Below are 14,769 nucleotides of genomic sequence, written 5' to 3'. Positions count from 1 at the left end.
CAGCATTGATTAGGAACAGCTGCCACCTCTAGAACACCAACAATAAGCCAGGCACTGAATTAAGACCTTCCCAGCCATTATTTCATTTAAATCTTCTACCAACCTTGTGAGGTAGTTCCTATTAACTCTGTTTTACAGATGAGAAAACTAACGCTCAGAGAAGCAATTAGCCCAAAGTTGGATGTCCAGTATACATAAGTGATAAAGCTAAAACTTGGATTTCAAACCTTCTGTTCTAAACCCCTTATCTGTGTTTCTGGAAAGCTAAATGAAATAAAATTTTAGAACGCAAACACAAACTTCATGCACCAAGAGGGTGGCTTCACATGAGCTTCTGGTCACCAGTTTTGATGGTGGGATGAAGTTTGAGCCTTCTGCCTGGAGGAAATGCAGCAGCACCCACAGCACAGCAGTTGGCTTGTTCTTTCTGGAAGTTCACAGCCCCTGGTGGTCAACCATGGACCCTATGGCTCCAGGAAATCTAGGCCACAAATCCTGTCTAAAGAGATTCTGTCCTTCAAGGAATTCAATGGCAGAGTCTGTTGTGGGTCTTTGAATACGTGGAAGACCAAACCCAAATTCACCATTTGTGTAAATCCGGACCTGCATATGTTGAACTTGCCTAAAATACGGTGTATTCAAGTGTCTCCTGCCAGGAGGAGATTTCTTTCTCTCTCGGCTGACTAGGAATCCGAATCCCCTACAGGTCATAAATTCACCATTATATTACATCTTGCTTAAAGATAAACATAACAGTGTTTGAATGTGGGCTCACAGCCACTGTTCACACCTGTTTGTCCATATGACAAGTGCATTTCATGACCTAAACGAGACAGTTTTATATTCAAATCAGAATAGCAGTGCTGAAACCAGAAGACACAGTAAGTTGTTGAGAGACTTGAGAACAGAGCAGGAACCCCATATGTTCACACCCAAAAAAGAAATCAAGCTGTTGGTTTTCAATGAAGTGGAAGAAAACCACGAATCCTGCCTTACTCAGTAACTCGACCTGGGGTTTCAGCCCAGCACTGTTGACATGGGGGCCGTCCTGTGCTCTGTGGCCTCCACACACCTCTCCCCAACACAAGTGGTGACAATAAAATGTCCCCAGATGTTGCCAAATGTCCCTGGGGGAGGGCAAATCACCCCTGGTTGAGAACCACTGAACTAAAGACAGAACAAGAATCCCGTATGTTAGCACCAAAAAAAAAGCAGTTATTTTTTAATGAACAGAACAAAATAAAAACTCGTCTATGACTTACCTAACTAGAGTGGTGCACGCATCGCCTTCTCTGTTCCATTTCTTGCCCCGGCCCCGAGTCAGCTCTTCCGGGTGTCAGGGCCTCCGAGAATTCACCTGCTGACGGCCAGGGAAGAGCCTTCTTGGCTGCTTCTCAGACTCTGTCCCACCCGGTCCTGGGGCTGCCCGGCTCTGCACTCAGAGGTTGCACCCACAGAGACCCGAGGAGGGCGCGCGGGGACGAGGGCAGGGATGCACACCACTTCCTCCAGCTGGATCTCGGACGTGCCCTCCTCCCGCACACACTCACCACCACCAGGCTCTTGCCTTCTAGAACCCCACGGAAAGGTGATGTCTCTCAGTTGTCCTCACCAAAGGAAGTTCTACGATGCTCGTCTGTGTGACCCCATGCAGGGTGGTCTGTTTGAACCAGAACTCACAGAACCCCCTAGATCTTAAAAGGAAGCAATCTGGTATGAAATTTCCAGCCAGTAAGCCACTCTGATGGGCGCTTAATTATCCCTGGCGATTTACAATAAACACTGAGGGAAAAGCTCCTAGATTGCCTAAATCACTGGTTTCTGTGGGCAGTTTTTGTGAGCTTTCTGCTTGCAGCCCTTCTGTTTGTTTCGTGGCCTGGCCGGGCTCCAGCCAGCACAGTTATACAATCCTGGCCGGGCCCGGAGCCTCCCAGCAGCCTGCTCTGTGATTCCAACCCCATCACGCTAATTCTGGTAATGAACGTGGACTGACTCCCACTCCTCTTTCTGGCACAGCCCCCAACGTTCGGGGCACCCAACAGCCGGCTTCAGCTGCTCCCTGGCCGAGTCACCTTTAGGAAGATTCCTACCCCCTCAGAGCCACAGTGCTCTCATCTGCGCAATGGGAACATGAGAACATCCACCTCACCGGGTGGTTGCCTTAAAAATCCAGGTAGACATTTCTACAGCGTGTCTGGCAACAAGAGGCACAAAGAGGTATCATTGCAGCCGAGTCGGACTTGGACACGGCCCTGAGCTGTGTGAAGAAAGTGTTCCAGAGCAGCAGGGTGTCCAGGATGGACCAACCACTGTCGCTGGCCCCATCGATGTTCACGGTCACTGCACAGGAGGCAGGGGCTGTGGCCCTCATCGTCCAGGCGAGAAACTGAAGGGAGCTGAGTTTGCCAGGTCACCCATTTCCAGCCCCGACTCGGCCACTTTCTGACTGAGAACACAGGACGTGGCATGTTCCAATTAGAAACCAGCAGAACTGGTGCCCGACACAGGCCCGGAAGGTGAGGGAGGCACCATGAACCAGCCTAGAAGGACCTGGATGGTTTTTCAGCCCATGAAGAGGCTGCAGAAATACCTCTGTGCCTTCAACCCAACAAAGGCTGTCAGAGACCAAACAATGCCCTAACCCGCTTCTCAAGGGTTAATTCTTTCTGAGCTCTTTGGAGCAGAGGAAGCCAGACCCAGGCAGGGGCGGCCCTGGCCAGCTGTCTCCTCTCTCTTTCCACTCGAATAAACATTGTCCAAACAGCCCCTTGCAGGAGAGCGGGCGGCGAGCATGGAGGAGAGTGTGCGAGCGTGCGCGCGTGTGTGTGTGTGTGTGCACGTGCCTGTGCGTGTGTGCAGGAGTAGGGGAGAGTGTGAAAGGAGAAGTGGTTTCCGAGAGGAAGCAGGAGCACCCTGTGCCCTAAATTAGAACCGACACACTGGGTGTGGAGGGGCAGTTACTGTGGGAGTCAGCAAAGTGCCAGAAACCGTCCAAAGAAGGCTCTAGAATCATTTACTCTTTTTTATTATGACATTCACTCAGTTGTTTTTTTTTTAAAGAAAATAAGTGAAATGGCTACAGTCTCCACACACGTTGCTTCCCTCAGTGAAACTTCAATTTTGGTGTCTAATGGAATGTTCTATGTCAACAGCAATGTTCCTACTACTTTGAAATGCTTTATTCATTAAAAAATCCACTTTTATGAAGCATTTTCAGGCGTATAAAATCTACAAGCTGCCAAAACACTGTGGTCTCTGGGGCTTAAATTATGTCCATTTTATAGATGAGAAAACTGTAGCTAAAAATTCTCTCTCTTTGCCCAGGATCTAGGACATTCTTATTGAATCCAGTTTACAAAAATATTGATTTACAGCACAAGATACTTTTAGACGTGATTTAGGAAATCAAATGAGACAACTCCATTTCCAAAATCCGGTTTCCATTCGGATGGTCAGAACACCCCCAGGGAGTGAAGTCACAGGTGTCTATCAAGGAGCCTCCTTCCATGTAGTGCAGCTGAGCTGTAGGAAAGCGCAAGCCGAGTTCTCCTGAGACGCAGGCTGTCAGGCCCAGAGCTCACATCACAAAGAAGAAATGGTCCGGTTTTGAAGGACTCGTCTTCAGTCTTGTGGCACCCACGGCTCATGCTCTGAAGGTCTGCAGGCTTACAGGCCTCGGTGTCCAGTGTGCAGGGACACACCCTCACTGTGGCCTCTGGATCAGCCAGGGACACACCCTCACTGTGGCCTCTGGACCAGGCAGGGACACACCCTCCCTGTGGCCTCTGGACCAGGCAGGGACACACCCTCACTGTGGCTCTCTAGAACAGTCCTCTCTCTCCTGCGTCTCAGCTGGCCCCAGTTTCAGAGCAACTGCTGCAGAGGAAACAGATCATCTTGGAAACACGTGTCCCTGAAGGCTCAAATCGCAGTAAAGACTGTGCTCCCAGCCAAAAAGGAGGAAGCAGAAGGTGGTGCTGGAGGACTCCAAAGGGATCAAGTCAGAACTGGATCCCCACGGGGGCTCTGGAATGGAACATCTGGACTTCAGCCCAGAGAGAGGAAGAGAGGGTTCTGACCCAGCCCTCCTAGCCATTCCTGACCAGGAGGGGGGCACGGGGTGGTTGGGTGCCCCTGACCAGTAGGGCGGCAGGGGGTGGTGGGGGTACCCCTAACCAGGAGGGGGGCTGAAGATGGTGGGGCGCTCCTGACCAGGGGGGGGGCAGGGGGTGGTGGGGTGCTCCTGACCAGGAGGGGCGCAGGGGGTGGTGGGGGTGCCCCTAACCAGGAGGGGGGCTGAAGATGGTAGGGCGCTCCTGACCAGGAGGTGGGCAGGGGGGGGTGCGGTGCCCCTGACCAGGAGGGCGGCAGGGGTGGTGTGGTGCCCCTGACCAGGAGGTGGGCAGGGGGTGGTGCGGTGCCCCTGACCAGGAGGGGGGCAGGGGGTGGTGGGGTGCCCCTGAACAGGAGGGGGGCTGGGGGTGGGGGTGCCCCTGTCCAGGAGGGTCAGGGGGTGGTCGGGTGCCCCTGACCAGGAGGGGGGCAGGGAGTGGTGGGGGTGCCCCTGACCAGGAGGGCGGCAGGGGGTGGGGGTGGTGCCCCTGACCAGGAGGGCGGCAGGGGGTGGTGTGGTGCCCCTGACCAGGAGGGGGGCAGGGGGTGGTGTGGTGCCCCGGACCAGGAGGTGGGCAGGGGCTGGTGTGGTGCCCCGGACCAGGAGGTGGACAGGGGGTGGTGGGGTGCCCCTGACCAGGAGGGGGGCAGGGGCTGGTGTGGTGCCCCGGACCAGGAGGTGGGCAGGGAGTGGTGGGGTGCCCCTGACCAGGAGAGGGGCAGGGGGTGGTGGGGTGCCCCTGACCAGGAGGGGGCCAGGGGCTGGTGGGGTGCCCCTGACCAGCAGGGGGGCAGGGGCTGGTGTGGGGCCCCGGACCAGGAGGGGGGCGGGGGGGGGTGGGGTGCCCCGGACCAGGAGGTGGGCAGGGGGTGGTGGGGTGCTCCTGACCAGGAGGTGGGCAGGGGGTGGTGGGGTGCCCCTGTCCAGGAGGGGTCAGGGGCTGGTGAGGTGCCTCTGACCAGGAGGGGCGCAGGGGGTGGTGGGGGTGCCCCTAACCAGGAGGGGGGCTGAAGATGGTGGGGTGCCCCTGACCAGGAGGGGGGCAGGGGGTGTTGGGGGTGCCCCTGACCAGGAGGGCGGCTCGAGGTGGTGGGGTGCTCCTGACGAGGAGGGGCCTGGGGGTGGTGGGGTGCCCCTGACCAGGAGGGCGGCAGGGAGTGGTGTGGTGCCCCTGACCAGGAGGTGGGCAGGGGGTGGTGCGGTGCCCCTGACCAGGAGGGCGGCAGGGGGTGGTGTGGTGCCCCTGACCAGGAGGTGGGCAGGGGGTGGTGTGGTGCCCCTGACCAGGAGGGGGGCAGGGGGTGGTGGGGTGCCCCTGAACAGGAGGGGGGCTGGGGGTGGGGGGGTGCCCCTGTCCAGGAGGGTCAGGGGGTGGTCGGGTGCCCCTGACCAGGAGGGGTCAGGGGCTGGTGAGGTGCCTCTGACCAGGAGGGGTCAGGGGGTGGTGGGAACAGAAGCAGCAGAGAAAGGCTGTAGGAGGCGCAGCCTGGCCTCCAGGACTCCCTCCTCTTCTCACCCCAGCCTCGGGCGTGTTCCCATCCACAGGGCATCAGGGATCAGGGCGCCCACCTCCATGGTGCTCTCCCAGTGGGCCCGCTAGATCTGAAGGGCCCCCCGACCCTCAGGACGGTCTGTGCATCTCCCGTCTCGGATACTCCGACCCTCTCCCGCCATCACGGTTCTCCTGATGTGGTTTCCTCAGGGTCTGCATCCGGACAGGCCTCTTCTCTTTCTATCTTGTTCCCTCTTACTTTCCAGGAGTCAGTTCAGTCACCAGCTGACTCCCTCGTGGCCTGGTGGCCCGGCTGGGACCTCTCCCGTCTTGGTCCAGGTCCCCTAGAAGGAGAGCCTGGGAGAGATTGCCCTTGCTTTACTGACAAGGAGGTGCGACGGCAGGGCGGCGGAGTGGTGGAAGAGGGATGGTGAGGTCGTGGAGGAGGGAACACACGTGACAGCCGTGCCCTGCCCCCTGACCGCAGCTCTGTGGAAACCATCCGTCTCTTGTTCACATGGGACATCTCCGGTTGGGTGGACAGACCATCGTCAGACCAGTCTCCTGGAGGAAGGGAGAGGAGTCTGTCTGCTCTCCCCACTCCCATCTCTGTCTCTCAGGCTAAGTTTTCCCCATGGACCATGAACACCTCTGAGCTTCTACGGTGGCCGCTCAGCCCCTCGGGCCACTGCTGGAGCAAATCTCTCCACCAGGTTGGGTGCAGGCATTGGAGCTTCTCACCGGGGGAGACAGACCTCCAGGGCCCTCCATGGGGCAGACAGCTGAGAATCCTGCTGGGGAGGGCCAGACAGACCTGGGGAGGCACGTACAGTGACCTGATAGAGGACACCAGCGAGATCACTTAGATTGCAGGTCAGCGTCCACTCGCCTGTGACAGCCAGCTCTCATCCTATATGGGGCCTTACCTTTCTATAAGAAGATGCCTTTACTTTTTCCCTGAACAAGAGCTGTAAGACCAGGCCTGCCAGCCCCCATCTCACTGGTTAAATAATGACCCAAAGGATGATAGGTCTCCACATTTCTGGGTGGGCAACTCAGCCCCTCCTCACCTCCCTCCTGCACCACCCGTTCCAGATCTCCCTCTCCCATACCCGGCACTCTGGCTGGCTTGGTGGGACGAGCTAGACCCAACCTCCGGGTGCTGAAGCCCGTGGGGCTGTGGTGACTGCAGCTGGTTATTTGTCACCGGGCACGGGAGCATGAGGAGGCTCCTCTGAGAGTCCTCCGTTCCTGCCGCCCCCTCTGTGGAGGGGAACCCTTGCCTCTCCTGGTGATGAGTCAATGACCAGTCAGGGCAGGAATGCCTTCCCCTGACTGCTGGCCATTGCCAGGAAGAGCCCAGTGGCCAGGGGGCAGTCACATCTTCTAGTCTGGTGTGACTCTATGTCCCCGGGTGGAAGGTTTCCTTCCCCTTGGGAAACGAGACCTGCATTCCGGCAGTGATCAAGTTCGCAGAGACAGACACACACATTCCCCGAGTGAGGTCAGAGGGGCTGACTCCTGCTTTCACCCTTAGGAGGCTGGAAGTCCAAGATCAAGGGGCCAGCAGATTCTGTGTCTGGTGACAGCCCGCTTCCTGCTTCATAGACATCTTCCCTCTGTGTCCTCACGTGGGGCAAGGGGCTGGGAGCTCTCTGGGGTCCTTTAATAAGAGCACTAATCCCATCATGGGGGCTCCACCCTCATGACCTAATCAAAGGCGCCCCCACTCCTAACACCATCACACTGGGAGTTAGGTTTCAACACAGGAATTTGGGGGGGACACAGTCAGTCCATAGCACTGGCCCAAACTTACCCACACCTGTGGTTTTGACCTCTTCTGTTCCAGGCTCCTGCTGGGGCGCCAGGTGCCAGCCCCACGTCAGGGCATTCACGAGTCTGAAGTGGTAGAAGGAACCAGCACCTGCGTGGCCCCAGCAGCTCAGGCCTGGGCCTGGAGCGGCTGTGGCTGCCGCCCCAGGGGGTGTGAGGGGCCCAGCCTGGCCTCGCCCCACAGCAGGAGGGTGGGCCGCAGTCTCTGAGCCCACAGGCAGATGGCAGAGGCATAAACGTGGCCTGGGTCCCACGTATGTGGCTGTCACTGGAGCTTATAGCTGCCCCAGGAAGATCCTGAGGCTCTGCAGAGGGAGCGGATGCATGAAGAGACAGTTGCAGCCCTGGAGAGACGCTCTTTCCCACGCAGAGCCTGACAGAGCTTGGCCCAACTTCTAACACGCGGTGCTCAGTTGTCTATTCGATGCAGTTCCTTTTATATACTGCCCCCTTCAGTGTGTATTGTCCTCACTAACCTGGCCCGTCACAGCAGGAACCTGTGTCTTCACGTGGGAGACATTCCTGCCCCAGGTCCCCTCCATCAAAGCTCCTCATCCGTGTCTGCTTTCTCAGGATCTCTGGTCTCTCCTGACAGAGGCCGGGAGAGGTCGTGCGTTTGTCACAGAAACTTCACTCCAGGAACAGCCCACACAATCGTGCCATTGACCTCAATATAACATCGTGGAGATATTTCTGGCCATTAGCCCTTTGGTCCCAGCAAATTAACCGCGTGCATCTATTTCATCTGTCTGTACAGGAAGTCGGCCCTGGCCTGGTAAATCATCCATAAAAACACGGACATTCATTCCTTCATTTCAAAACACATGTGGGCTGAGGGTCTGCTCAGTGTGGTGCACTGTTGTGTTTTTTTTGGAACAGAAGGAGAATATAGAACTAAACCATTCATTCCGGATCAGGGTGGATAGAGAGCTCACAAAACACCCCCTCCAACCAGCAAAATATACAACTTCTGGACAAAAGTTTAAGTAACAGCAACCCATTAGGAAGCAAGAATTCTCCCAATGCCAGAAACGGAGAAGGGATTGCAGGTGTGAGAAAGAGCCGGGGGGTGAGGCCCCCTGCGGCTGTGCCCCGAGAGGACGGGGTTAGTGCTCACATGGGCCTGTGGGCCAGAGTGCAGCCTATGCACGGTGGAAGCTGGACGTGGGCTCCTTGTGTGAAACCCTGAGCCTGGACCACTGAGTGTCCACGACAGGGGACCTGGGGCAAGTCCCCTGCCCTCGGTAGTGGATAGAAACTGTCTCTCCTGAGCCCAGACCCCGGCCTGGCCAGTGAGGACGCGAGGGCTGGCTCCGTGCTGTCTACACACACACCATTGCTGAGTGGATGTTCTAACCCAGCCCTCTGTCACGGGCGCTGGCCCCGAGGGCCTGCAGAGGCACAGCTGCCCCATCAGGAGTCCTCAGAACCCAGGGCACACATGGGACAGAAACTCTGTGCAGCTAATCCTCCTGAAACAGGAGCTCACAAACAAAATCACAAAACACACGCTGAAGTTTGTGCCATGACAAACAGGCTGCAGACTTAAATAGGACCACTCACACTGAAGGGCAGCCTCAGAGGGACCTTAAAATATGCACGTTTAGAAGTCAGAGGGAGGAAACAGCGCCATAGGGGAGGCACGGGAGGAACGCAGATACACAAAGCAGGTAGGAATCTTAGACCTGAAAACCATAGCCAGTGAAAGTATGTCAAGGGGCCGGCCCCGTGGCTTAGCAGTTAAGTGCGTGCGCTCCGCTGCTGGCGGCCCGGGTTCGGATCCCGGGCGCGCACTGACGCACCGCTTCTCCGGCCATGCTGGGGCCGCGTCCCACATGCAGCAACTAGAAGGATGTGCAGCTATGACACACAACTATCTACTGGGGCTTTGCGGGGGGGAAATAAATAAATAAAATCTTAAAAAAAAAAAAAAGTATGTAAGAAAACCTCCATAGACAGCATACCCAGTAGAGCAGACACAGCTGGAAAGAGAACCAGGGACGATGAAGATACACAAGAAGGAAGGTCCCAGAACGTAACAGGGAGATGAAGGAAAAGAGAACAGGAGAAGGAAGCACACACGGCAGGAGGCCCAGGGTGAGACGGCAGGTGGGACAGGAAGTCGTCATAGGAGAGACGGCAGCCGAGGTTCTCCAGAAATGCAGAGACCCGAGTCTTCAGATTACAGACGCACGTAACAGCAACGGGCCAGGACAGAGAGGGCACTGATGTGAGGTTCTGCTCTCAGGGGGTGCGAGGTGTGCAGGGGTGTGCAGGGAGGCAGGCGGGGTGGTCAGAGGGCCAAGTCAGACGAGGCTCCACGAAATGGAACCAGATCACAGACAGGAACAGCTGTGACAGGGAACACAGCTCTGAGCATCAGTCAAGAGGTAAAGGCGAAGACAGAACCCCCACCACCACACACCGTCTCACACACACACACACACCACCACTATACACACACCATCACACACACATTCATCACACACCACCACACACACCATCTGACACACCACACACACCATCTCACACACCACACAGACACCATCTGACACACACCATCACACACACACCACACCCACCACATACCACCACACACATCAACACACTCATCACACACACACCACCAACCACACACTCACATCATCACACACACACCCCTGCTTGCATTCGCTCAGTGATTGCTAAAAACTCACCTCATTTAAGCGACGCAGTAGCTGTTCACAGGCAGTCACGTGACGAATGGAACTACAGGTTAACATGCTGTTTGTAACTCTGCGTAGAGCTTACAGAACATCCCAGGACGAGCCTGGGTGTCTGCCCTGTGAGTTTCTGGAACTGCATATTATTGGAAAGCGCTATTATGTGCACAGGTTTATGGAGTAGGCCGTCATTAATGGAGACCCTCACAGAACACGGGCATGGCCATCTCTCAGCCTCCTCCCAGGGCCTCCCGCCGCCCTGGTGGGCAGGACCCATGTGATAGCCCATCCCTCAGGTGCCCAGCCCAGCTTCCTGGGCTCCTAGGGGCTCCCTCTAGATCGTTTGTTCGAATGGATGAGTTCTCTAGATGCTCTTTCCCTAAATTCATCCGTTTACATGGTTTTCTGGCCTGAAATACAAAACTATCAACTTTTCTATAGTATGTCCAGGTAGCATTAAAAATGAGAGATCTCAGTGTCCTGTTTTCCTGAAATTTAGGATCAGTTTAGGCATCCTAATACATATTTGACACCTGACATTCAGGATCTTACTATGCATCAAAACTGGCGCTCTCATGTACAAATAACTTGACCTCCAGAAAGACAATTAGCGCCATTTAGCCAGTCCGCCGATGATTTATGAGACACGTGCCACTCATCACACTCAGTAAAGTGGTTAAGTGACTAACACAACAACATACTAATTACACAACACATCCAGGAACCAAGAGATGCGCTGTGATGTTCAGGAGTCATCAGAAAGAACTATTCGAGGGCTGGCCCCGTGGCTTAACGGTTAAGTGCGTGCGCTCGGCTGCCAGCAGCCCGGGTTCGGATCCCGGGTGTGAACCAACGCACTGCTCCTCCGGCCATGCTGAGGCCGCGTCCCACGTACAGCAACTAGAAGGATGTGCAGCTATGACAGACAACTATCTACTGGGGCTTTGGGGGAAAATAAATAAATAAAATCTTTAAAAAAAAAAAAAAGAAAGAACTATTCGAAATTGCTGAGAAGTGTAAGCGTTAACTTTTGTGTGTGTGACAATTGCCAGTATTTCCGTGTACTTCAAATACATTTTCTTATGGGATTAAGAATATACAAGGTCTCCATGGAGGGAACTCTTCAGGAGCTTATCTGTAAGTTTGAGTTTTAAAAAGGAAGACTGTTAGTTTTAATTAAAAGATAGGAATAAGTCGATATTAAAGCTCTAACATACGGCTGCAGAGGACACTATGTCGAGTGACAGATGTGTGGCATTGCGGTGATGTTCTTCTAGACACACTGTCCAGTTACGTCGTAAATGGAAATCTTGCCTGGTACAGCTTTTGTTTTTACTGATTTATGCATAAGAATTTGGTGGTTTTAAGTTCAGTTTTCTGAGATATTGACGAAGACCCAAAACCTTCTGCGTATCATGGTTTAAATAAGAGGCCTATCAAAGTACGCCTGTCTTATTTGGCCAGTGAGAAGACGGAGAAACTTTTTTTTTTTTAATAATTTATTTATTTTTTCCCCCAAAGCCCCAGTAGATAGTTGTACGTCATAGCTGCACATCCTTCTAGTTGCTGTATGTGGGACGCGGCCTCAGCATGGCTGGAGAAGCAGTGCGTCGGTGCGCGCCCGGGATCTGAACCCGGGCCACCAGCAGCAGAGCGCGTGCACTTAACTGCTAAGCCACGGGGCCGGCCCAGAAACTTTCTTGTTTTAATCCGTATAAATATTATGGAGCTTTGGGGCCCGCCTGGTGGTGTGGCAGTTAAGTGCACACACTCCGTTTCAGTGGCCCGGGGTTCATAAGTTCAGATCCCAGGAGCACACCGACATATCACTTGTCGAGCCATGCTGGGGGTGGCGTCCCAGATAAAGTGGAGGAAGATGGGCACAGATGTTAGCCCAGGGCCAGTCTTCCTCAGCAAAAAGAGGATTGGCAACAGATGTTAGCTCAGGGCTGATCTTCCTCACAAAAAAAAAAAAAAAATTTGGAGCTTAGTCCGCTTTCGAAACCTCTCTTTATGTTCTATATTAAACCCAACTCACGGTGTCACTCAAAAACTGGCATGTACATGTGTCTCTTAGAAGTTTCTCAGCACCTACTGCAAATCCAGAGCATTCTGTCCTGGTACGCTGTGAGGCTCTGGAATTTATACGTAAACCCCAAACCAGCAGGCAGTGACACCAAATCTGAAAGGGCCTGTCAGACCATCCCTTTACTGTCCAGAACGTACACACCCTTTGTGTTCTATAGGGGAAAAAGGCAACTCGTAATACTGTATGTTTAAATAAAAAGACTTTTATTTATGAAATAAGGATAGCAGCTAACAGTTAAGAAAGCTTGGGGAGATATTACTTTTACATGGGGACATATATGCACCTTGGGAAATATTTGGCTAAGTCATAAAATTAGCATTTTTAGTCATCTGTAAAGTGCTGAGAAATTTACTTCAGGTGAATGCCTGCATTAGTTTTTTTTTTTAACTGTCTGTTAAGTAGAACACTGATATAAATGCACTTTCAGCGTAATGGAACTCATCACTCACTCAAGCACCTTGACACACGCAGCTGGCTCTACGACTGGAGAGTGCAAACCTGAGCACTTGCAGAGACATCTAAACGATAGGTCGGTTGACCGGAGTGCCACCTGTCCTGGCCTGTGTCCCACCACCAGCAATGGCACACCCACACTGACTAGCACCACACGTTGTTCAGACAGCATACTCAACAACAGACACAGCGTCCTAGGTCAACAGGTGCGAGAAACAGCATGAAATAATCGACTGAGACGCTTTCTGTACAGTTCCTGCAATGCTCAACATACCTATTTCTAACATGGATATTAATACTATTTAATAGGAGGAGGGAAGAACATTTTGGCATTGATGCTTCAGTCTAGATGTTGATGGGAAGTGAGCTTTTGGTTCAAAGCAAACATTATTTGTGTAATGTTACAGATAATTTACTGACTAAAATATTAACTGTTAATTTTTAATAGAAAAATGCAATATAAAAATACTACTTTGTTAAAATATACAATACACACATTAGACCACTTTGGAAAACCCAGCTTACTTCAGAAAGCAAATAACACCTCCTGGACTGGTCTATGTTACCTGGCTTTCTTCATTGTTACAAATTCTATTCTGAAATTAAAAGATATACAATATAAATAAAAGTAGTGAATCTGAATCAAGTAAAATTACTTTAAGAATTGTTAATAAATTCCTACACTACTGAATATGCTGTATGTTCCCATAAGGTCTTAGTTTGCAAATACTCTAAGTAACAGGATAGATCTGGAGCATTTCATCTTCATATATAAGGACTACAGCCGTCACAAAGAATGTGTGTTCCCAGAACTTCCAATTACTCAAACTTAGTGTTGATCTTCTGCCGTCTTCAGAAGTGTTTGTGCTCAGTTCTGCTGCTGTAAGAGAAGGAACACATTGGCAGTAAAATGCCGCCATTATGATATTGCACGTTTCTTCCCCAAAGACGGTTTTTAATTATCCCCAACCAGTGTAGACACGGCTGAAACCACTCAGGTCGCCTGACTTGGCTGACAAGCCACCCTTGACTGCAGGTCCCGACACCAGAGAGCAGCGCTCGGCTCACACGTGTAGCAGGGGGATCTGCCAGACCATGACGGAGGAGGCCAGCTCCTCCGAGCGCTGCTGCCTGGCCTTCCTGCTCACCCGCCGGTGGCCCTGGCCTCCACACGCCACCAGCACGGAGCTGGCTCTCGCCTTCCTGGCCCGCCGCCCTCTGCTCGGCGAGACGTTGGGGTGCCGCAGGAGGTCGTAGATGATGCTCTCCTCAGACCTGGGCTCCAGGGAGCCGGAGCCCTGGGACGGAGTCAGGGACCCGGACGAGGACGAGAAATCGCTTCTGTGGGTCACGGAGCCCAGCGAGCCCCCCAGCCACACAGCGTCGGGGCTGCTCTGAGCCATGCTGGGCTCAGCCCCCTCGCTGGGGAGCGCCTCCTTCTGGTCTTCATCCTGGGCGTCTGCGCCAGGGGGCGGGCTATCTCTGGGCTTGTCCTTGTCTGTCTTGAGGGCGGCTGTGGCCACGACCAGGAACTTGACAGGCCCGTTGTGCGCGTGGTAGGAGACCATGCCCCTTCCTGAAAGGAGAAACGGTTCAGCACTCGTACAATGGACGGTGTTACAGAGGAGCCACAGCCACACGGTTCAGCCCACTGCCCCTCCCATCCAAGTGACAGAATCTTGCAGTCGCTCTAACGCCTGAATGACAGGCAAGATGAAAACAGCTTCCACATCACATTCTCATGGATTCTTAGTGAATTCCAAGAAAGCTTTCAAAATGAGGGTCTAAAACACACCCTTGGGTTTTCATCCACAGTATCTCTAATACTCGTGTTGTACTTTTAGGGTAACAAAACAGCTATTTTCCTGTTCTCTGCATAAGTGCCTTCTCTCTTACTCTAAGAAAACATATTTACCTTTTGTAAGTCTTCTTAAAAAAATTAAACTCCTGAAATGTGTCAGTTTTAGGAAAAAGATGCCTAAACCAGCAGTAGCTTCCCGCCATTTTTCACTAGTAAAGGTCCTGTGGTTTAGAATGAGTTAGTTCTATGGATTTAACTAAAATGGGGACTTTTCAGTTTAAAGGT

At 53.2% G+C, this 14,769-nt stretch overlaps 1 protein-coding gene across 11 annotated transcripts in view; it reads right to left on the bottom strand.

Moving 5' to 3' along the window:
• Positions 1 to 12,416: 12,416 nt before the first annotated feature.
• ARHGEF10 (Rho guanine nucleotide exchange factor 10) overlaps positions 12,417 to 14,769 on the bottom strand; it is a 131,382-nt gene continuing 129,029 nt past the window's right edge. For all 11 annotated transcript variants that reach the window (XM_087418274.1, XM_087418273.1, XM_087418278.1 and 8 more), the window contains one exon: positions 12,417 to 14,259. In XM_087418274.1, coding sequence (XP_087274400.1) covers positions 13,748 to 14,259 — 512 coding nt within the window. In that variant the 3' untranslated portion in view covers positions 12,417 to 13,747. The remainder of the gene's footprint in view (positions 14,260 to 14,769) is intronic.

The sequence above is a fragment of the Ceratotherium simum genome, chromosome 28 (genome assembly GCF_057802395.1).
Source record: "Ceratotherium simum simum isolate JZ-2026a chromosome 28, ASM5780239v1, whole genome shotgun sequence".
Lineage (NCBI taxonomy): Eukaryota > Metazoa > Chordata > Mammalia > Perissodactyla > Rhinocerotidae > Ceratotherium > Ceratotherium simum.
Note: the sequence above shows the minus strand (reverse complement) of the source record. Positions and strands in the feature narration are given on the sequence as shown.